This window comes from Delphinapterus leucas, chromosome 17 (assembly GCF_059928025.1).
Source record: "Delphinapterus leucas isolate spDelLeu-1000000601 "Yukka" chromosome 17, BTC_Dleu_Yukka2, whole genome shotgun sequence".
NCBI classification, from domain to species: domain Eukaryota; kingdom Metazoa; phylum Chordata; class Mammalia; order Artiodactyla; family Monodontidae; genus Delphinapterus; species Delphinapterus leucas.
The window spans coordinates 38,921,977-38,946,912 of NC_143145.1; the positions used below are offsets into that span (position 1 = coordinate 38,921,977).

Sequence of the window (24,936 nt, forward strand, 5' to 3'; positions counted from 1 at the left end):
CTGGTCTCCGTATTTTCTAAGGAGAAGTCTATGATGTTATATACAGGGGATTCATATGTATCCCCTGTATATAATGTGTACTTTTTTTTCCTGTCTACTTTCAAGACTTTTTTCTTTATTTTTGATTTTCAGCAAACCTAGGCATTGATTTTTGTGATTGATGTTTTTAATTTTCTTTACAATTCATGAGCTTCTTGAATCTGTAAAGTTATATCTTTTACCAAATTTGGGAATGTATTCAGTTATTTCTTCAGATTTTTTTTTTCCCTCATTCTCTCAGTCCCTACCTTCTAGGACTCCAAATAACCTGTTAGACCTTTGATATTATCCCAAAGGTCCTCCAAACTCTATTCATTTTTTTCCTCAATCTTTTCTCTCTTCTTCGGATTGGATAATTTCTATTGATCTTTTTCCAGTAGATCTTTTGTCATCTGCATCTACTTTTGTCATGTCTCTTCTGCTGTTAAGCATATCCAGTAAACTTTTATTTCAGATATTGAATTTTTTCCATTCTAAATTTCCATTTGGTTTTTTGTTATATTTCCTTTTTCTCTGCTGAGATTTCCCATTTTTTTCATTCATTGTGAGCATTTTCTCCCTTACCTCACTGAGTGTAATTATAGCTGTCAGTTTCTATATCTGGGTCTAATAAAGGCTGGTCTCTGTTGATTTTCTTTTCCTTTGAGAGTGGATGACATTTTCCTGATTCTTGATATGTCAAGTAATTTTAGATCATATCCCAGACATTGTAAATGTTTTACTGTCAAGGGGAAAAATGTGTTTTGTTTACTCTGCATAGCCTTCAGCAGTTCATTTTATGGTTGTCGTTGTTTTGAGGTTTTTTTCTCCCCACAGTTTAAGGTTGTTCTTTGTGAAAGAGTTGGTCTATTAGGGGCTTACTCTGACATGCCAAAGCTGAACTCCTGATATGCTTTTTAACCCTTTAACTGCCTCTCAAGTTTCCCGTTAAACTACATGCCTACACTGTCACACAGAAAGAAAGTCCTTCATGTCTTCACCCAGATGAAGTCAATCAGAGCTGCCAAGGGTGAAACAGTTTGTCATCCTCACAACTGGCATCCTTTTTTCTGCATCCTGCCCATTGCCACCCATGTACTCTTTTGTCACCAGAGATGAATGGAATGAATTTAGATGGACTTAGCAACAAGTACCACTGCCACCTCATCAGGAACACAGGGAGAGAGGAAAATCTCAGAACAAGATGATGACAGAAGCTAGGAAGAGCAGTTGGAGGAAAGCTCTGTTGATGGAGTTGGGCACAGATGTGGGCATATGAACATGAACTGAAAGGGAAAGAGAGTTTAAAAAGAAGGGGAGACAAGAGGGTGGGGAGGCAGAGGGCAGGGGGCCAGCTGTGCCCACCTTTGTGTCTGTGGTCTCATATAATCTTCAGAACAACCTGAACAGAATAACAGAACAACAAGTTGGCTAAGGAGCTGCACTGCAACGCCTTAAGTGTGTCAGTTCTTTACTGTCTGCTGAGAATGCAAACTTGACCTGCCTTAAGCTTAGGTTAGCTATGGTAAGCCCTTCTCCACCTCTTAACACCCCATCCCTTCCCCTACCTCACCCCCAAATCTCAATCTTATTCTGCTTCCTGATGGGCTTTATAAGCCAGAGGCTTAAGAAAAAGACTTTGAGTGCTCTTCAGAAGACAGCATGGAGATCAACTTGTCAGTGAGGGGCAGATTATTTGAGGTTGGAATTCTTCCCTACAGATTGCTCTCACTTCTCTGACCTCCAGTGTCCTTATCCTTGTGCCCATTCTAAAATTTCCATTCCATTGAATAACATGCAAAGAGAGAGAAGCATGTTACCAAGAGGCACTAATTTCTTCCGCACATAGCCCAGGAGTCCTTCAGGTCCTTCTAATTTTCTTCCTACACCTTTTTTTTTTTTTTTTTTTTTTTGCAGTACGTGGACCTCTCACTGTTGTGGCCTCTCCCGTTGCGGAGCACAGGCTCCGGACGCGCAGGCTCAGCAGCCATGGCTCACGGGCCTAGCCGCTCCGCGGCATGTGGGATCTTCCCAGACCGGGGCACGAACCAACGTCCCCTGCATCGGCAGGCGGACTCTCAACCACTGTGCCGCCAGGGAAGCCCCTTCCTACACCTTTTTATGTCCAATACCCTCAGAGTAGATCATTAATTCTCAACCGGGGATGATTTTGCCTCCAGGGACCACTTGTTAATGTCTGGGCATTTTTGATTCTCGCAACTAGGGAACTGCTACTGGCATCTAGTGAGTAGAAGCCAGGGATGCTGCTAAACCTCCTACAATGCACAGGACAGCCCTCCATAACAAAGAACTGTCCAACCCAAAACATCAATATTGCCAAGGCTGAGAAACCCTGGAACTGACTCCTAGTGCCTTTTTCCTGTGTCCTTTCTCTTCCCTATCCCTTCCTTTCCTTCATTAGGGCCACTCCCACTGGTGTAATGATTGTGCCAGGCCAGCCTTTTCCAAGCCTGTCCCGCAGCCAGAGCTGCCGGGGTGGTCCCTTCTGGTGAAGAGCAGGCACGGGAAGTACTGAATGAACTGCTAGTGGACTCTTGGGGAGGAACCCATGAGTGGGATTTGTGGAGAGGAGGAGTATGCAAGCCCTCACTTCTCAGTCATGGGCATCGAGGTGCACCTTGGGAGCTGCAGTTTAAAGGATATGGGGCGGTAGCAATATGTAGTGATTTATAGATGTTAGGGAACTTGGAAAATTCAGAGGGAGACTATAAAAGTAAGTTTGGCTATGGTTATTTTTGAAATGAAATCAATTATGAATAATTATCACTTGCGCAGTATCATGTCGTTAAGAATGCCACGTTGATATTTTTGGGGAAGCTTTGTTTTATTGCAACACTGAAATCTGTTCCTGCATTTATATTTGCCTTGTTCATTTGCCGGTGACATGGTTGTCAGTTCTCAAATTAAAGAGAGATAGAGGCAATATTGTTCCTACCTGGAATCGATTTTTTTTCTCCCCTTTTCTGTTGGAATGAAAATCCTAGTTACAGGCGGGCCACACAACCAGAACATTTACCCATAGCCATTTAAGACTGCTGATAAATATAGTATAACTTTATTACAGTGACCTCATGTCAATGTCCTTTGTAATTCTGATTAGTCCCCGTAATTACCTTGGACCTTTCATCACCTAACCAGTATAATCCCAAATCTGCCCAGTATTAGAGTTTGTGGGACATTGAAGTTCTCTGCATTGGACTAAGGTGTTCCCAAGTCTTCATGCCTGTAAGAAAATCACTGCATGATTTTCACCTTACCCCCGTACTTCTGCTTTTAACAAATTATCTGGAAAAAACAGAAGACATTATTATGTTGAATACATATGGAACATGAAACTTTTCTCTCCCACTGTTTTGAATAAAAACTTTTAACTTACATTAAGTACATGTTGAATTAAATGTTAAGCCTTGATGTTTTCTCTGCCCAGGGTATCTACTTTTGCCTTGAAATATATCTAAGATGTAGACAGCCCCTGTAGTCCTAGATAGTTCACTTTAAACTGAACTAGAACATCATGCTACATCAGGCCTTTGAGGGAAGCTAAGAGGGGCCATCTCTGCTGTCAGAGTCTTCTTCCCCCATTATTTTTCTATACAAATGGGTGTTCTGCATTCTGCCTCTTCATCTGGCTCTTGTTCTTGGTGCTTTTGATCAAGGTTGTACTCACACCTGAGCACAGGCCTTTCGGGTATGTGAATCTGAGTCTCCACCAACCTTCTGGCCTCTACCCAGCATTAAGATGTTAACCATTTGAATTGAGGCTCCTAGTAAGACTTGAGAATTGTGCTATTACATTGATTAAGACATTTTATTAGCTTGTTGAATGTGGATAAACAGATGAACTCTGATTTCAGGAAATTTTATCACAGTAACATCTTTAATGACTAATATTGAATTGTTTTCATATTTATCTTTAAATATGTCATAGTGATGATAAACACTGATAAACTGATAAATAGAATGTTCCATGGTGGTTTTTGAAATGTAAGATGGCTCTTAGTAGTAATGTATTATTGATGATTTACAGACTGGATGATGGTGAGTCAGCCCTTGTTAATATCTACTATTAGCAGATATTACTAAAATAATTATTTTGTCCTTGGTAGTCAGCTCTTTTAAAATATTACACACTGATTCTTAAGAATTCAAGCTTTTCAGTGCCTAACCAACACAAAGTTCCACCTCAAAATTAAGCAGAATCAAAATGAACTGTGGTCCCCAAAAAAGCATTTTTAGAGATTTATGAGACTTTATAGCTTTTTGACTATGGGAATATGCCTATGCTTATTTCTGGCTCTTAGTTTATTTAACAAGCATTTGTTAAGCACCTGCTAAATGCTAGGATCTGAAGAACAAGAAGGAAGGAGTGAACAAAGTGTCAAGTGCAGCTTGAGGGGTCAAATAAGATAGAAATGAAAAGAATTCATTTGACTTTGGTGACCTAACAAGAGCAGTTTGGAGAATGTGATGGGGGTGGGAGCAGTATGGAGTGAGTTGAAGCGTGATTCCCAGTTTAGAAAGTAGAGACTTTCTCCACACTTCTGAGAAGTTTGACTTTTCAGAGAAGAGGGATGAAATTGTGACAGCGGGAGGGGTGGGTGGAATTGAAGGCAGGTCTGTTTTTCTTGGTTTGTTTAAAATAGGATATATTTATACAGTATTCAGTTTTGATGCTAAAGACTAAGAGAGTTTGAAGGAGCACAAGAGAAGGAAGCTAACCATGTAGTTAGGTTTCTGAGACCACTCCAGGGCTATCTGACCTTAGATCTGAGGGAGGCATGTGTCTTCCATTAGAACAGGGGTTGTGGAAGATGGGTGAGCAGGAATGTTTCTAAACTGCATTGCTTTATAGTCAAAAAGAATTTGGGGCTTTGTATTATGATTAGAATCACAGGCTATTTTCTTTTAAGCAAAAGTAACAGCTTTCATAGTACTTTTGTACTGTGAAATGTTCTTGATCTGCCATGTAGAGGCTATTTTGCTTCCTCCCAGTGATCTCTTAGGGGTTATGAAAAAAAGTATCAAATTTTTGAAGGCACTTGACAAAGTTAAAGAATTTTAAAGTGCTAAGTACTTTATGTAATCATTCACCTTAACCTCATAATTTTGGGACCATTTTGCTCCCAACTCAATAGGGATTTTATGACTCATATCTGGTATTTTTTCTTTTCTGTGGTTTTTTACTTTCTGATTTTTATTTCCTCCTTCCGTGGATTTTTGCCAGTTCAGCAATAGTAATTACTGTTGAATTATTTATTGTAGATAAAGCAGAAATAAAGTGAAACCAAATTGTCTAGCATAAGTAAAATTTTCTTTTGGTTTATCATTGAAAATTGTCATTTTTATTTTCTGTGTAACAGAGGATAAAGATTATAGAGTTAGGCTAATTCATTGTACATTCAGTCATTTGGGATATCTTAGATTTTGAGGAAATTGTGTTACTTAAGGAAGTTACCTAATCATTCTAAACCTTATTAATCGTATCTGTAAAGTATGAATAATGCCTATTTACAGAATTATCTGTCCCATTTCACAGTTATTGTGAGGTTCACCTGATAATAATTTATGTAAACATGCATTGTAAATTATAAAGTATTTTTAAATATATTATGATTTGAAAAATATTAGATTTCAGGCTCTCATGGCCAATTATAAACTCCCCTTCAACTGTAAAATGTACACGAATAAACATTGTAGGAAGTGAACTCTTGGCTGGCATAATGATGCATAAGCATCATTGACCTGCAAGTCTCTATGCTAATCTAAGTCTAATTTAAAATCTTTAAGAAACTCTTCCTTTCTTAAGGAAGGAGGGAAGTTTTTATTATGGCTGATAAACTGTGTATCTCTGTGTAGTGTAATGTTTAAAAGTGCCAGCTCCATAATTAGGTTGCCTTGGATTCAAACCCTGGTCACACCTTTCAGTGGCTAAATGTCTTGCATACGTTTAAAACTCTTGGTGCCTCTGAAAACTTAAACTCTGAAAAACGGTGGTATTAATGGTACTTTGTCACAGGGTTATTATCTATTAAATGAGATAACACTTAGAATAGTGTCTGCCAGTGCTACGTGCTCAAAAAACTTGTTAGCTATTGTGTACATGAAATTTACAGCAATATGAATCCATATATAAAAGAATATTTCTCGTAAAGTAAGTACCTGTAAAGAATTAAATTTTAAATCACTAAGTACTCACCACATCTTTCCATTTAAGTAGCTTCACCCATGGGATTTTAAATACATTCAAAGGAACACTTTTTGAATCATTATAATAGCTTACTTTTTTGGATGTCAAATTTATACCTAATAAGTGGTTTTCCACCTACCTGTAGACCAGCAGTGGTACTGATGATTCCTTCCATAACTAAAAAAGGTTTTGAAATATACTGTGCTTCGAAAGAAGGAAGGAAAGGAAAGGAAAAGGAAAAGGAAAGGAAGTGGGGGGGGAGAGAGGGAGAGAAGAAAGAGAGAGAGAGGAAGGAAGGAATGGAGGGAGGGAAGGAAGGAAGGAAGGAAGGAAGGAAGGAAGGAAGGAAGGAAGGAAGGAAGGAAGGAAGGAAGGGAAGGAGGGAGGGAGGGAGGGAGGGAGGGAAGGGAGGGAAAGGAGGGAAGGCAGGTTTCTGCTCTTAAAAGGCAGAAATCTGTGGTGCCAAATCTGGCCACTAGAGGGTGCCGGATAGCCAGTGACCTAGCCCTCTCTTAGAGTCTGAGATCTGATCTTGCCCTTGTGAGAGTTCAGGACCTACCACTAATCATCTATGTGGAGCTCAGTGGCATCATGTTTTCTCAGTTCCAAATACCATTGATCTGATAGTGGTTCATCTTCCTTACTTCTCATGGACCAGGGATCGAGCTGAAAGCCTGTTCCCATCTTCCATAAACTTTTATACTCTTGAAGTCAGTCAAGCTTTTCACTTCACCTGCTGCCCTTTCCAGAAGAGGCCCGCCCATTCAGAAGTCACTTTGGTTACAATTCAGTTGATTTAGGAGGATTTAATTTTATTCCATCCTACTGCTTCCGCTTTTGCTACTTTCCCTCATTCTATATGTTAATTTCTTAATGGGATTTAAGAGGTTTTACAAAATAGTTACCAATTATTCAATATGTGGTCACTCTGCGAGGTTAAAACCCCACTACTGCTTAAGAATCAATAAAGAGCGTCTTCCTTTTTTTTTTTTTTTTTAAGTCAGAGCAGAGATTTGGCAGGGGATGGGGAAACTTCTACTACTGTCAGTCTAGCAAAACAGACTAGTGGGAAATCTGCCCTCTCTATTACTAGGTGGCATAATTCAGGATGATACTCATTAAAAGCTAATGAAAGACAAAATTTCTGGTGATTGAAAAATGAGGAGATAGCTAGCAAAATCTGCAGCTGCCTCCATATGAGTCCTCTCTCCTTGGCCGCCGTGGTTCAGCACAGCTGTCTGTTCTGAGTGTCAGGCGGGCTGGCAGTGAGAGTGGTCTGCTTAAAAGGCTGGCAGCGAGTCCGGGTGAAATGAGGCAGTGGACACACCTGTGAGGGGATAGCCTGGCTCGGGACCATGCGTGTTTCTCACAGCTGCCAGTGAGCAGAAGAAATGCGGGGGCTGGTGGCAGCAGGCCTGGGGATGGGCCTAACAGTGACAGGACCGTGCGCTTTAGCTGAAAGAACTATGGCAGGAAGAAGTTTGTTCAAGCGGATGTTCGTAACTGAAAATAGGCTGGATATTGTGGGAATCCGGAAATGGACAGTGTAGTGTAGAATAGATTGCAGTTTTTGAGTTCATTTGAAAGTAATTCCTTTGTGCGCAGTGTTTTTCAAAACTACTTCATGCTTTCCGGTATTGCACGTCCACTCTGAGTCTAATAAGGCGAAGGAAATTTCACTCATGATATTTTTGTATAAGAATGCTGTGGAGGATTCTGGCATCTGTTGGCACCAGGCACTAGTCACTCAGTCTGTTAGGTCATTTATTCAGGATTGGGAGCTACATGATACTGTATGTTAATACCACATAATTTCAGAATAATGATCCAAGTGGATTAGCTACTCTGAATAACAGCATATGTCAGTCACTTGCTAACAACATCTTACAAAAAGTTCCTCATTGAATTTAACAGCCACATAGCTTTTTTGTTACTTTTCCACAGGAGGTAAACCAACAGTGTGTCTTTTATTTGGTCAGTAATTAAAGGTGCATTTTTCCTTTTATCCTTATTAAAATTGGACTTTTTAAGACTGAGCTGAAATTTCATACTGAAAAATAAAATGTAAAGATTTACTAGCATAACTACATTATATTAATGTATATTACTGGAACCAAAGCTCAAATTCTGATCCCCAAGTTTCCACTAGTGACCACAGTCTCCTGGCTTCCCAGTAGATGCAAAGTAAGACTATCCAATCGTCATGAAGTCCCCTCAGTCACAGTTCTCTGCCTCTGCTTCTGTGTCCACCCTAGTAGTGAGTCTGCTCAGAAAGAGGTGTTTGGCTCAAGGGAAGATCTAGCCAGAAGTCTTGTTGCATCTGAGACAGGTGGCAGCTTGGTTCGGCTCAGTGCTGAAAAGTTCCGGGAACATTTGGGAGCACGCTCATTTTACAAGGTGGTATTACAGTTTTAATTTTGATGCCATGTTCTCTGTTATATTAGTTGATAACAAAAACAATTTTTAAAAATTTGACTTGGTGTCATTCTCATTTTTTTAAAAAAGACTTCGTGGAAAATTCATTTACTGTAGGCATCTAAGTGTGAAATTTTTAGTTTGCAGTAAACTTTTACTCTAAGCTATTTTGTTTGTAAATGACACTGGCATATTACTTTCTCATCTTTATTTTCAGTGATTTATACATATTAGTTGTCCAATCTAAGATGATGACATAACTCACAAACACTACTGTCTCCTCTCCCCACACCAGAAAGTTGAAAGTTTGAAACATTTACATTTACATTTGAAAGTTGATGCCTCCTTCCTAAGATAAATTTAAGCTAATAATTAGCCAATTTTGGGACTTCCCTGGTGGCGCAGTGGTTAAGAAGCCACCTGCCCAGGCAGGGGACATGGGTTTGAGCCCTGGTCCGGGAAGATCCCACATGCCACGGAGCAGCTAAGTCCACGCGCGACAACTACTGAGCCTGCGTTCTAGAGCCCGTGAGCCACAACTACCGAGGCCAAGTGCCGCAGCTCCTGAAGCCCACTTGCCTAGACCCCATGCTCTGCAACAAGAGAAGCCACTGCAATGAGAAGCCCGCGCACCGCAACGAAGAGTAGCCCCCGCTCGCTGCAACTAGAGAAAGCCCGCGTGCAGCAACGAAGACCCAACGCAGCCATAAATAAATAAATAAACATTTAAAAGATAATAATGATTAGCCAATTTTATTTTCACTTAGTCTCATTTTATATTTTCTTTTACTTTAACTTAATAGCACTTACGAAAATATTTTAAAACAACTATTAATGAAAGGATAAGGGCAAAAGCTGTCAGCTTCTGTTTTATTCACTTGGTGGTTTTGCTTTTAAGTTTGCACAAGACTGATTGTTATTAAAGTAGGCAGGGGTTTTATTTTTTAACATTTTCATAGGAGCCTTCCTATCCTTTTTTTCCCCCCTATCCTTTTAAATTCCTGAATTTCTTCATGGGTTTTTAATTGAATTTGTACCTTTGTTTGGGAAATTAAAAATACTGTTTCAGTCACAAATCATGCCATTCTAAAATTGATGATTATGTTAAAATGTTTCCTTTTTGGTAAATTTTATTTTCTAAAGCTCATGTGGCAACTAAGGATGAAGCACTATGATCAAAATTTATTGTTGCTCTTTAAGTTTTTAAAAAACTTTTTACCATATTTTGAGTTCATGTTGTTTCATAAGTAGCTATCAGACCATGATTCTTATTCTATGGTGTCTTAAAAGAACTATGGATTTAGATGCCTCAAAACTAAAGTATTAGGAATCCTGTTCATTTGTAGGTGTTGCTTCATTGTTTTAAAAAATCATGTAATACAGTCTGAGTTTCATGGTTTGTGGTTTTCGGCTGACCTCTATTTTATTTTAAAACCCTTCCTATAGGTGGGCAAAGTAAATTTTGCATCTTTATGGTATGAAGATAGACATAATTTAAATTGGCAGGATAAGTATTGTGGTATCACTGCAGCAGAAAATTGTATAAATGGTTGTATGCACTCAGGGATATTAGCAAGAATTATGTCCTCCCAGAGCACTTCATTCCATGCATGTTTGCCAAAGGAGTAAACTATGGTATTTATTATCATTTTGAAGAATTTTTTGACAGAAGCCATTTTTCTAAGAGAAGAATGAGTTGAGATCAAAATTAAATATATTACCGGACACACAGAATAACATGTAATGGAGCATGGGCCTATCCTATAGTGAAATAAATGAAATCTGCTGGGTAATATCTCTGGTTTTCCCAGATACTCTTTTTGCTTTTCTTCAGTTGCAAGTGCGCCTACTTGATCCCACACACACTTTTTTTCTTTTTTTAGAGTTAACGGATATGTACCACAACGTTGAAAGGGACTTTTCCTACAGCCACACACGAGCGCTGTTGTCCACAACTGAAAACAGCAGGCGCTAAGTATCCCATATTCTAAAGAGGGCCACCAGCGATTGAGACCAGGCACCTCCCTGCAGGGTTTGCTAAGAGCCCCACCATTTTTCATTCATTCAGTATATATTTATTAGGCACCTTCTATGTTCCAGGCAGTGTTCTAGGCACTGGGGATGCAGCTGTTTGCAGAAGTTCCTATCCTACTGTAATTCACAATCTGGCGGTCTAGTGGAAGGGGAAGAAGGTAGCTCTCTTCTTGCTTAGATTAAAGGTGGAGGTGGGGGCACTTCCAGAGAGCCATTCGTAGTAATCGGTGTCCCTACAGGAAAACAGACTGGCCTCTGGTGTCCCAGCCAGTTGCTTGCTAAGCTGGTTGAACCTGCAGACCCACTGATGTGCCTGCCACAAGAGCCGGGTTCAGTGAGCAAGTTCCTGGGAGTCTGGAGGGTCTATTAACATAGATGTCTGCATCTCTCCCAAAGACTTCTGTTGGCGGAGCCAAGGCCTGCAGAATTACTAGGGACCACGGTGTAGTGTTCTAGGAAAGAAGAGACTAGGAGACCTCTCCCCTTCCTTAGGTCCTGGTGGCCCCTGGAGAGTGTAGAAAAGAACCTCTACAATCTCTGTGGCTCTAAAAAAGGTGACCAGAAGTCAGAATGCTACTGAGGGGTTTTCCAGGCCAGAGGAGACAATACCCCACCCAGGGAGCTGCCCCTCCTCAAGAGGGGTGAGCACCAGGGTAACACCGACCACCACATCAGAAATCCATACACACCCCTCTGCCCTCCAACACCGGGAATCAAGCCAGAGCAGGACCAGGGAAACGTCTCCCCAGCTGACAAGCAACCATTTATGTCAGAAGATCCTTCCTTCTTTCCCAGCTCCTAACACCAGAGAAGAAGTAGACCTTGAGGTTGAAAAGGGCAGGGGGGGAGAAAGTTCTGGGTGCAGATAACATCCCTTCCCGCCAGTCTCTTGGTCTTGCTGTGCAAGCCCGTACTGAGGGGAGGGATGAGATTTATATTTAATATGAGATTGAAGTTTGTAATTGGTCTGGACTTTCAATAATGAAAAGTGACCTGGGGACTTCCCTGGTGGCGCAGTGGTTAAGAATCTGCCCGCCAATGCAGGGGACACGGGTTCAAGCCCTGGTCCGGGAAGATCCCACATGCCATGGAGCAACTAAGCCCATGTGTCACAACTACTGAGCCCTTGTGCCACAACTACTGAGCCTGCAAAGCCACAGCTACTGAAGCCCACGCGCCTAGAGCCTGTGCTCCGCAACAAGAGAAGCCACCGCAATGAGCAGCCTGCGCACCACAGCGAAGAGTAGCCCCCACTCGCCGCAACTGGAGAAAGCCTGTGCGCAGCAACGAAGACCCAACACAGCCAAAAATAAATAAATAAAATAAATTTTAAAATAAATAAACTAAGAGCAATTCAGTAAAAAAAAAAAAATTATTCAAAGTGTTAATCAGAATCACCGAGATAAGGAATCAAAGCTAATAGAGCTTTTCCATCTGCCCCTTAATTGATCTGGAGAAATTTAATTAGTAGTTGGTTTCGCGTTACTCAGATTTTGTTGCTCTGGGCCTAGAATTTTTTAGCTGCTTACAGTATAGCAGAGCTATGCATGAATTAAGTTTTTCCTGATATTTTTAGCAGGCAAAACTACTTACTAGAAATAGAAAAACATAAAAGGAATGGGTGTTCAATTGCCGTTGAGGAATGCAACTGAAATTTCATCGTTCTTTTTTTTTATACGGGTGGCTCAGATCTCTGTAGGACAAGATAACTATAGTAATGCCCATCAGCTTGTAGCTCATTGCTGGATCCGATCCAAGCAAAATAACACATCAAACCAACTATGGGACAGTCTGAATGGACACAGGCAGTCTTGCTTCTGTGTCAAGTGGACGTCATGTTAGTTTTGTCACTGCATATCTCTTTTTATTGATAAACTTATGGCATCTGTCCCAAAGGGCTATGCAGAAATGTGTTTATATTTCTAGAGAGCTGATTAAATACAAAAATGCTTAATAAACATACACATACTTATTTCATAAGGCTAATTATAGCTAAAATACATTAATATATTTTAAGTAAAATACTCCACGAGGTACAATCTGGGAGGAAAGGTGGGATTTTTTTAATGTTTCCCTATTTTTAATCTATAAACAGTCTGTTAAAAAAAACTGTTTTATTTGATAATTGGCCTTTGAAGTGCTTTTGTAGTTCTTGGGAGACCTAAGAAATTGTTCTCACTAGGCTCCAATCCAAACTTATGTGGGTGGATTTGATGTTGTCTTTGAGTGCCTGCGTAAGCACCGCCAGCTATCGGACCTAGGGTGGCTCACTTGGTCTCTGAGTGTCCCCACCTATAAAATGGAGTTGGTAATATCTACCACATAAAGTGCTTGTTAGGATTAAATGCCTTAACGCACAGGACCTACGATAGTGTCTGACCCCTTGTAAATGATCAATAATTGGCACTTTTCCCTTCTCCTCCATTGACAGCCACAAGAAATGATGTTCTCCCTTTTCTTTGGGAATGAAAAAATCTAAATGTCTTAAATTTACCATAGATGCTCTGAGGTTAAACAGACGTTTAATGCAGTTTCCAGTTACAATCCCAGAATATTTGTGGTCGTTCAGTAATTCGGCCATAGACAGGGGGCACTCAGCTCAGAACAGAGTTACATGTACAATCTTCCATCCAGATAGGTAAATAGTGTCTATTTGAGGAAGAAGGCTCTGCCAGTAGATTTAATGTTAACGTAGATTTTAAGAACGTGTACGGTGAGGAATTCAGCCTTCCTTCTATAATGTGTCGAGTCTGAAATTATCACTCTCTTCATTAGTTTTAAATGTATATGTAGGTTTTCTTTAAGAAAGCTTCAAAGTTCATTGACTTGAGAACTCTTTTATTGTATTCTTCTCAGTGCCAGAAATTAAATCAGGAAATTCCATAATATATTGATGTTTTAATTTTTTTTTTAACTTTAAGTGCTGCCTATTATCCCTGTTGCTTAGCAGAAGGCCCCTTACCTGTTCATAGATATCTAAACTAATCAGTGGACTTCACTGGACTTTTGCGTCTCCCGTCTCATTGTTAGTAAAATGACTGTGGCAGCCTCCATGAATAGTGTTCTGTAAAACCAAACCAGATTCTGTTCAACACAGTAAAAATTTGAGCTAAAGTGGAGTATTAGGGGGGAAAGGAATATGTCGCTCCAGGCCACAAACAACTCAAAACAGTTTGAGGCATGCACTGGTAAATCTTACAAAATGCTATAGGCAATTCAGCATCAAAATTGCCATAGAAAATTATTGTTGTTAGCCATTCTGTTGATAGTTCGTATTGTTAGAATTGCTAGCAGATGGGAAAATGGATGAGTCAGGATACAGTATTAGCAATCCATATTTTTTTAATCACTGGCCACTAATAGGGTCTGTAGCATCTGTGAGATTTATTTAAACAGTTGCTAGGAAGAGTTTGTTTTCCCAGTAAACACAGCAAACCTTATACAAGGGTTTTTGAATTGACTCTTTGACTAAATGTGTTAACATTAACATGTAAGACCATTTGCTTCATTGTGATGGTTATCTCATTTGACAGACTGAGTATGCCAGCAACTCGTAGACCCATTAAGTCTTGAAATGTTATCACATTTAAGCATTTTAAAACTTCATGATCCTGTTTCCTCTATTTTTTGAAATTAAGACTTTTTAAAAAGCCCTCATGTAATTAGGACTATTTTTGACAAAACAAAATAATGTAGAAATCTGAATGTTCTCCCCCTATAGCTTTTTAAGATGAAATTGTTTTGGAAAATAATTCCTTCTGACTTAATTTTACTGTCAGCTCTTCCTGATGTAGTCATAAGAATGTTTGCTCTTCTTGGCCATTTGAAATGACAGATAATCAGGGGGCAAGACACATTAATAAAAGCAGAGAATAAAATCAATTTCCATAAAAGGGTTTAAACGGAGATTGCATATACTGAATCATATGGGCCTGAGAGAAACACATTTTGAGATCTGGGATTATTAAAAGTCATTGCACATGACTAAGTCATTTGTTTAGCAGAAACATGAACGATAAAGGTGGGTTGAGTTAAGCCTCACAGAATCTCACTGCAAAAGAGAACCTTAGAGATGATCTAGTCTAACTTCCTTATTTTAGGTGAGGAAATGAGAGCTAGCGTGCTCAAAGTTACACTCCTGGTTAATGGCAGAGACATGACCCGACCCTTATTAGGTCAACGCTGTTTTTTATTATACCAAGTCTGATATTCTTAATCTAGCACGGCCAGAGAGTTCAACAAGTTAAGTCACCACAGATTTGGAGGTGTGTTGCTAATAATAATTAGCAGCTTTTCAATACTTCTCATAGAGTTCAGAAATAATTCTAATTATTAAAAGTTTGAACTGTCAGAATTATCTATGGGTTGATTTAATCTTGTTTTCTCTCTTAACTTCTCACATTACAGAGTTACTTATGCTGCTGTTTTATGTAAGAGCTAGTAAGTGAGTTTTTAATCTGAATACCTATCTTGGGTTTTCTTTTTTTTAAGGGATACTGAAAAATATAATATTTTTGGATCTTGATCTGTAATCTTCTTACCTCCTGGCTTAAAATGTGATAATCTAGGACTGTTATTAACAAAATGAGCTGCTTATTCAAAGCTGTCACTCATACACCAAACTGTACTAATTTTCAAACAAAATGGTGACTCCCATTAAAAAGTAGTTTTGACTTTTTCATTTAACTTATAAACAAGTATCCATCCACTCATCTCTGTAATTATTATTCTTTAAAAATTTTGGGTTTTTCTTAGATTCTTTAACTTATTTTAAACTTTTTATAAAAGCTGGGAGATCCTAGTTTACTGGCCTGAAGCTTAAAGAAGATAGCCTTTCTATCTTTTGCTGAACTTCTGCAGTTTATTTCATTTTAAAAGACTGCTGTAGTGCCTCCCTGGTGGCACAGTGGTTGAGGGTCCTTCTGCCGATGAGGGGGACGCGGGTTCGTGCCCCGGTCCGGGAGGATCCCACATGCCGCGGAGCGGCTGGGCCCGTGGGCCATGGCTGCTGAGCCTGTGCGTCCGGAGCCCGTGCTCCGCAACGGGAGAGGCCGTGGCAGTGGGGGGCCCGCGTACCGCAAAAAAAAAAAAAAAAAAAAAAAAAGACTGCTGTATAGAAATGTCAAATGCAGTATTTTCTATTCACTGTGGACTTCATAGCTGAACACCTAAAAACCATTTTCCCTTTCAGTTCAGGTTGAAGACCGAAGAAGTTTCTCAGCAGCACACCCCCAAATCTGTGGTGACTTAACTTGTTGAACTCTCTGGCTGTGCTAGATTAAGAATATCAGACTTGGTATAATGAAAAACAGCATTGACCTAATAAGGGTTGGGTCATGTCTCTGCCATTAACCAGGAGTGTAACTTTGAGCACGCTAGCTCTCATTTCCTCACCTAAAATAAGGAAGTTAGACTAGATCATCTCTAAGGTTCTCTTTTGCAGTGAGATTCTGTGAGGCTTAACTCAACCCACCTTTATCGTTCATGTTTCTGCTAAACAAATGACTTAGTCATGTGCAATGACTTTTAATAATCCCAGATCTCAAAATGTGTTTCTCTCAGGCCCATATGATTCAGTATATGCAATCTCCGTTTAAACCCTTTTATGGAAATTGATTTTATTCTCTGCTTTTATTAATATGTCTTGCCCCCTGATATCTGTCATTTCAAATGGCCAAGAAGAGCAAACTATGAGTAGAAAAAAAAGTTTCTCAAGTAATGAAACAACATTGTTCTAAAACTCATCACTTTTTCTGTGACTCTGCTTTTGAAGCAGCTGTGGGCTCTGTCTCTGCATTCGAGTTTTTCCTCTTACTGCGTGGCAGCTTATTTGGTCACTTAGCCAAGTCATGTGTCCTCAATGTTTGTAAAGGTTGTCAAACTATAATATTCTTTAACTGTGTTAAGGCCTGAAGATTTAAGAATCATTGTTAGTTGTGCAAGTTATATTTTGTCATTAAGTTCAAAACTAAATTTTTGTTAAATAGAATTAGCCTATAACATATAAAAGTCATTTCCAGATGAGTGATTCATTCTTGTACATTTTTCGTATACAGTAAAAACCACAATGTATGCATGTTCTAAAATTCTTTTATTTATTTGACTTGACTTACCAAATTCTAAACTCTGACAAATGTAGGACAGAGACTTGATACTCCAACACTAGTTTACTCTGCATTTATCTTGGAATTAGTCAACTGGAATATAGTTATGGTAATACAGCTACTTTGTATTCCGTGTAGAAAGATGGTTCATAAGTAACATTTCTTTCCTGCATATAAAAAAATGTAAATTCAAGTTGATTTACCACAAGCTCTATTAATCCATAAATGTAATTCTGAAGGGATTTCCATCTTCCTCTTTATATTTTCAAGAAACTTGATTTTAGGTGAAGGAAATTTTCATCACAGTAATATTGATATTAGTTCAGGAAGCTCAACTTTTTCTTCTGATATTATCCTTATTAGCCCTCAGAATTGTTTTAATTTGATTATTATTTTAAAAGGGTGATAGTGGATTGTATGGTACTGTAGGGTCGTGTTTATCATTATGAGTCTGTATAAATTGTTATCTGGTTTGCACATCATTTTACCGCCAAGGCATTGAGCATACTGTTTTCCAAGAGATTGCAAAAGCTGCTTCTGCCACGTTTCCCACCCCAAACCATTTTTATGCCTGTGGGAGCCTTGATAGCTACAGAAACACAGAGTGCTAAATATGTTATTAGGGCTTAACTAGAAGTCAAAACTCAACCGGAAGTTCATATCTATAAATCATACCCATTTTTATAAGAAGTGAAAATTTTTACCAGTTAATCTCACTTTTTTTTAGTCTAGATGACACCATAATCTAGAGTTATTTAGGACTATATGGATATTTCTGTTCTGTTAACAAAATAAGAAAAGCCTCTGACCACAGATGTTAAGGTTTGGGGATTATTTTCTTTTGGATATCATAGGCAGATTGTAAGATCAGGGAGAAAATCTTCTTTTCCTGGATAATCTTATCCTCATCAAGAGCTTCAGTTATAAACTAAATGCTGATGATTCCCTAAGTCTGTGTCTTCAGCTTGAATCTTTCTCCTGAGGTCCAGAACCCCAAATTATAATCCATATCTGATATCTCCGCCTTGATGCCATTAACTCCCCTACCTTATTAATGGTATCAGTCTCTACCCCATGACCCCAGCTTGAAGCCGGAATCATCCTTAACCCTTCCTTCTTTCTGGCCCTTCATAATCAGTCAGTGAACAAAGAAAGCCCTATCAATTGTATTGATATTTTCAAGACTCTCCAATCCCTCTCTTCTTCTCAGTCTCCACTTCCATTTTCCTGGTTCAAGAGTCATCCTCTCGGTAGACTGTTGAACCTGCTAACAGGTCTTCCTGCCTCCATTTTTCCCCCATGGCAATGCATTTTCTCTACCTGCTATTGGAGATATTTTTGTAAAGCTCATTCATATATGACCATGTTTTGAGCACCAATTATGCTCAAAATTATCAAGCATTTCTTTCTTGTCTACAGAAGGTTTGTAGCAACACACTTAAGGCTCTTAAGTCATCTGGCCTCTCCTCTCTTTCCTCTCCTAATCCCCTCCCCCATGGCTCCTTCCTACATCCCAGCAGTCAGCTGACATCTCGAAAGATGCCATGCATTTGTGTGCCTTATACGTCTCTGTTCATGCTGTCACCCTTCTCACCTGTCCCGTTTCCCGACTTCTCAGCTTTCTCCTCCACTAGTGAGTTAGCTGTGCATGGACCTGTCTTGCCAGCTAGATTGCAAGCTCTTTGTGGGGTAGTGTTCTGTTCATCTCTGCATCTACAGTGCTTGGTCCATAGAAAATATCAATAAATGTTTTAATAAATGAATCCTCTGAACTTCTCGGATGGCCCACCAGAAAACATAACTATGTATGTATCTCATGTAGAAGTCAGATTTCCTGTAACCTCGACCTTATACAGCCACAAATATGAAGTTAAATTTTAAACACACACACGCGCGTGCACACACACACACACACACACACAAAACAGGTATAAAAAGCTTCAGCACTAAAGCCATGCTCTATCTTTCCTAAAACAGCCTCAAGCTTTCACTCAGAAGCTGTTTATTCTTATTTAGTATAATGCTTTATAGGATTGTTGAATTGCCCTTCTGGTTTCCAATAAGTGAACAGACTTGGAGTAGAGAGAGAAGAATATCCACTCAATGGCAAAGAAAGGAACTCAAAGCTTTACCTCAAATGAAGATAAAAAGCCAAAAAGAAGAGAGGAAATTCATACATGGTATAGATTAGTCATAGATCTTAATAATGATGATTCATCATAAGGAAAGGTTGTTTTAGGTCCTCTATCCTCTGCTTTAGAAGGCAGCATAATCTGTAAAATACTTTATAGTTTCTGTTAAAAATGGTTGAAACAGTTTTATCACTTAAAGAACTAAGATTTAGATACTTCATGAATTTACTTACATGGAACACCTAATTCCCTAACAATACCAGCTCATGGTTCTCTAGTATCACAGACCTGTTTTTCACAAATTCTACATATTGATAATATAAAAGTCTATTAGAGAAGAAAATTTTTTTCTTCTAAGTAGCTTCTTTCTCTGAATTCGGTCCATTCCTTTAGTATAATATTTATAAACTATTGGCAATTTGCCCCAGTAAGATAGTATAAGATATTTAGTACAAAAATTGTTTGCTTTGTATGATGTTATGTCTCCTAATTATCGTGTAACCCATTCCTTTGAGTCATTTATTCTGTATTCCTGTTTATCTACCCACCTTTGTGTCTTCATATTTAGCAGTATAGTTTAATAGTTTCTAGGTATGTGTACAAGTTCTAAAGTTTAAATATTTTTGGAATATCTGGGGTAGACATGAAACCCATGCATAAAAAATCAATTATAAAATAGTTCATGAGTCTAGAGTCAAATACTAAATGGTGGTCTTTAAATTTTGAATGTTATATAGAAATTTAGAGATAAGAAAGATAACATAGGCTAAAATAGAGACAAAGTGGAATTGGATCTTATGTAGACAGCACTCAGCCTTGTCTTTCTCGGGGAAACGTGGCTGTGTGTGGTCTCTATTGGCCCTTCATCTCACTATCACAGAAAGTTTCAAGATTCCCTGTTAGCTTATTCTTTATCCCCACAGTGATTTGAACAGTAGTGATCAAATAACAGATTAATACTTACATTAAAAATTAATTACAGGACTTCCCTGGTGGCTCAGTGGTTAAGAATCCGCCTGCCAATGCAGGGGACACGGGTTCAAGCCCTGGTCCAGGAAGATCCCACATGCCGCGGAGCAACTAAGCCCGTGTGCCACAACTACTGAGCCTGCGCTGTAGAGCCCACGAGCCACAACTACTGAGTCCAAGTGCCACAACTACTGAAGCCCCTGTGCCTAGAGCCCGTGCTCTGCAACAAGAGAAGCCACCGCAATGAGAAGCCCGCACACCACAACGAAGAGTAGCCCCCGCTTGCTGCAAACTATGGAAAGCCCGTGTGCAGCAATGAAGACCCAACACACCCAAAAATAAATAAATAAATAAATTTATTTTAAAAAACAATTACAGCAGAAACTAACACACCATTGTAAAGCAATTATACTCCAATAAAGATGTTTAAAAAAATTAATGGGGGCTTCCCTGGTGGCGCAGTGGTTGAGAGTCCCCCTGCCGATGCAGGGGACACGGGTTCGTGCCCCGGTCCGGGAAGATCCCACATGCCGCGGAGCGGCTGGGCCCGTGAGCCATGGCCGCTGAGCCTGCGCGTCCGGAGCCTGTGCTCCGGAACGGGAGAGGCCACAACAGTGAGAGGCCCGCGTACCGCAAACAAACAACAACAAAAAAAAATTAATGAAGTATGTAATAATATAATACTATGCTTTCTATATACATGTATATAATAATATATAATATAATAAGCTAGGGTTCTCTTTTTTTTTAATGATGTTTGACTAAAAAATAACAGGACATTATTTTAGATATATACCAGAACTTCTTCTACAGCAAAGCAAGTGGTAGTCACCTTCAGAGTTTTCATCCTGGGAGCCAGTGCATTCTCTCCCGTAACACTGTCATTCTTATATTCTTGGAACTCCTCTTTTGCATTTCTTCAGTCTCCGACTCATTCTTTTCAGTATCCTCAGTGGTGACAAACCTTTTTCAGTTGAGAATGGATTTGATTTTGGGAAGCAAGGGTCACTTAGGGCCAGGTATGATGAGTAAGGTGGAGGATCAAGCTGAAAAATGCTATTTTTGGTTAAGATTGACATGTGACTGTAAAGTAATGAGAGTGTTTTCTGGCTTGGCTTACAAAGTAACCAAAGACAGTTCTCTTCTGAAAACAAAATACAAGCTGCAAGTTTTATCATATTAAAACCGAGTCTGGATTACTCTCATGTAATTTCCTGCTCCAAAGTTGATCATGGCTCCCTGAAGTCCAAACCTGGCTTTGGCTGGCTTCCAGGACCCCACCAGCTCCTAGTTTTCTGTCTCGTTTTCGGTCCTTATTAGTTCTTCCTCCTCAGCACAGCAGGGCCTCCTCCCAGGGCCCTGCTCACTTCCCCGAGGTATCCCCTTTTCCAAGGACCAGCGCAGTCCCTGCTCCCTAAAGGGAATCATGTCTCCATTAAATTTATAGCAAGGCTCCTCTCCTTTTTGTTGGGAATCTGCTTTTAAAAAAAAAAACAAAAAACAATGGATGCTTTTCCCAGGAAAATGTACACATGAACATGCAGAATTTTTCACATGAGAAGCTTGGTCCCAGATTTGAGTTAAGAACCTGTCACTATAATCTGTACCACATACAATAGGGCTTAATTGTATAGGGTCTGGCATAAGTCCCTAAATATTTATAGTTGCTAATCTTACCCTTCAAGCTAATTTGTAAGTTTCTAAGGCAAGGAAATAGTTTAGTACTTCTATGCTTCCCTTACAATACTTATCAAGATGCTGAGTAAGAGCAAATAGTAGATCATTTTGCTTTAACAGACTTTTTAAAAATCACCTGTCTGCCACCATTGCCTTAATAGTTTCTGAAGGAGACAGAGTGTTTGATTTTTTTTAATGTTAATAAGATAAAAAGTCCAAGTGTTAGGTTATATATTTCAGGGCATCCTATAGGCCCTGAGGCAATATCCCTAAAATGTTTCTCAGGAGATAATCCATATCTTGCTGTTTTGACATGTAAATAAATACAGTAACGCTCAGGATGCCACAGATCCTGTTATGTAGAACAGATTTTATCCCCCATTCACACAGGACATGAGGCCTCTCTTCTGTTGTTACACAGAAAACCAGTAAAGGATGTGCCAGTGGTGCCCCCAGAAGCTAGCATAATCAAACTAAATCATTATAGTCAAACTGTATCATTTAGTCAAATCATATCATTACTGTCAAACTATAACATATACAGTGAACATGTGACAGGTATTTCATTTTCAAATTGGCCAAGCCCATGTCAGAACTTACACAGCACTGTTTGTATCAGGCTTGGGATATTTTGAATCAGAAATTAAAAACCGTGTCTTACCAAAATGCTTGGGGTAAAAGTATTCTAGATAATTTAATTTTCTGGTTAACCAAGTGCCTAAAATTTAAGCATTTGGTAAAATGCAGAATAGAATGGTTAATTTAACCTGTATTCAATCTTGTCACATTCTTGGGTGATCTCTGCAAGTGTTTATGATTATCGTAGCTCTCCATAGATGGCAAGAGTGTGAGAGAGTAGAGTGAATATATCCGGAACATATCCTGAAAGTCTGTTTGTTGACAATGGTGGATTTGTCTTTCTGCCTTTTTTAAAACAGATACATTTTATTAGCTTATTTTTCTCATTTGTTTTTTCCTAAAAGCAGAGTTTTTTATTGTTTCGTTGCAGATTACTTGAGGTTCTTGCAAGATGTGGCTTCTTGGTTCTTGAGGGAAGGAATTCCTGTTTTAATTGTTGAGCCATATTTCAAAGATGACGTAAAGAGTTGAAATATTCATGCTAAAACTCATTAGACTTTAACGTATTGTAGATAATTTTACTATTTTAATATCTTCTTTTTATTTTCTATATCCAGTTAAAAAATCTAAGTTTAGAAGAACTACAGATGCGGTTAAAAGCGCTGGACCCCATGATGGAACGAGAAATAGAAGAGCTTCGTCAAAGATACACTGCGAAAAGACAACCCATTCTGGATGCAATGGATGCGAAGAAAAGAAGGCAGCAAAACTTTTGAGTCTAATTTCTTTTCTGTTTGTTTCTATGACTATTCTGGAGACCAAGAAACCACTAAGAATTGCAGGAATATTATGATTTTTTTCTTTTTAATCTCTAAGATTTGTGCTCTATGACCAGGCAACAGTCAAAAACTGATGATGGTACAAACCCAGGTAAATCCCCAAAAGACAGAACTTAATACTGTTTCCACTGTGTTTTCATTCTTAAATGATGGAAACAGCAGAAATGCATTCTTCTCTGCATCTGTCAGCTGCATACTGGCACTAAAACTGTGTTGTAAAATGAAGGCTGTGTTTAGAAACCTTGAAAATCCAAAGCTATTGTTTAATTGTACAGCACCGAAGGGCTTTATGTTAACAATATTCTTTATTCTCTTTTAGTAGCCTATTTATTGTATCCCTTTAGGTAAATTTATTTATTTATGCTATTTCACTTTGTTTTGTTTTTTAAGGACAAGATCAGGATAGCTTTCGTGAAGGTAGGGACATGTTAATAGATGATAATGTACAACCAAATTATACCGTAAGCAGGGAGCTATGGGGTTACTTACATTCCTTGATTTCCAGGATAGTTTTCCAATAGAAGCAAAGCAATAATAGCAATAGTACACAAATGGGCCAGACAGTTTTTATACTGAAGCAATAATTCCATTTTTACCTTCTGAAATTTTAATTTTTTTATTTTTGATGTTTGGTACAAATAGGACTATATATATTTAGGTCATAGAGAGCTATAATGTTTAAAACCAAAGAAATCAGTGGAACCCTTGCACAAAAAAGTATGGTAAATATTTTTAAAGAAATAAATCCTTAAGACAAATGTAATTGTTAATATTATTTCATGTTTCATGTGTAGGTCTGATAGCTAAACTGTATCAGATTGTAATAAGCTCATCAGATTTATTTCTGTGAGTATGTGCTCAACTGTTACAGACTCTTTTGTTGATTTCACTTATTTCCTGGGAATTGGTAAACGTCATGTGCCTGACGATAACAAAATAGCAAAAACATTTGTACTGAACTGTGCAAGCCTTGGGGACTGAAAAAAAAAAAGATTAAAACCATTAAAAAGAAACTCATTTCTAAGCTGAATGATCATTTGCATGATTGAACCGGGACCAGTCATTTCCTAAACTACGTATGGCCATCTTGACAGCATTTGTTCTTTTGTGTGTTTAATTACTATGTTTAAATCATAAAGACAAATAAATGTTACTGTGCCACCCAACACATTTCATCTCTATCTTTTTTTAAAACTGATGACCTGGATTCTGTCTTTTCCAGGCAAGGAAGGTATATTAGTCGGGACAGGCTAGATTATGCAGTGATAACAACTCTGAACCTTCAGTGACTTAACATAACCCAGGTTATTTGTCACTCATGTGCCCTGCTCCTGTCCTTCACACCCAGACACCCTGCTGACAGAGCCTCCACCATCTGCAACGTTGGTGGTCACCACAGCAAGGGAAGGAGCCCTGATGAGTCTCACATTAGCTCCAGCCAGCCAGTGACAGAAGGTGTGTCATCTCTGGAAACTTCTATTCCTTTTTAAAATGGCATTTGTTTCCCAGGTAATGCCTGGAGTAACATTTGTCCTTGCCGTGTTAAGTCCTTACAAATAGTAAATTGTGTAATTGGATACAAATTATAAGATAGTTATAAAATAGTGGTAAATATTGAAGATTTTTTAAGGACTATTAAAAATGAAAACTGAATTTACAGTATATGCTTCAGCTACATCTGTTTGGGAAAATCAGATGAGTCAATCAACTCAAACACCTCATCCTTTTTTTTCCTTTCTTAATTGTTTTTCTTTTCAGTAAACTGCCTAATACCTCGCCTAATTTGATGGAAACAAATGACTGACTTGTTATTAGCCAAGTAAAGCCACTACATGAAATGACAAGAAATCTATGAAGGTGATTTCTCTCTAGTTTGCTAAACTAGAAAATTTATGCAAATTAATTCAATGGGGCCTGTTAACTACTCTTACTAATAAAGTCTCAACAAGAGTCCTCCTTTT

At 38.8% G+C, this 24,936-nt stretch overlaps 1 protein-coding gene across 2 annotated transcripts in view; it reads left to right on the forward strand.

Annotated features, from left to right (window-relative positions):
- The window catches only part of STK3 (serine/threonine kinase 3), a 324,808-nt gene extending 300,663 nt beyond the window's left edge, over nt 1–24,145 (forward strand). Inside the window, exon 11 of one of the 2 annotated variants that reach the window (XM_089898863.1) lies at nt 19,894–20,507. In XM_089898863.1, coding sequence (XP_089754989.1) covers nt 19,894–19,995 — 102 coding nt within the window. In that variant the 3' untranslated portion in view covers nt 19,996–20,507. Of the gene's footprint in view, nt 1–19,893; nt 20,508–22,753 lie in introns of those variants that run through there. The other variant, XM_022584720.2, reaches the window with a different exon arrangement.
- The last annotated feature ends 791 nt before the right edge of the window (nt 24,146–24,936 follow it).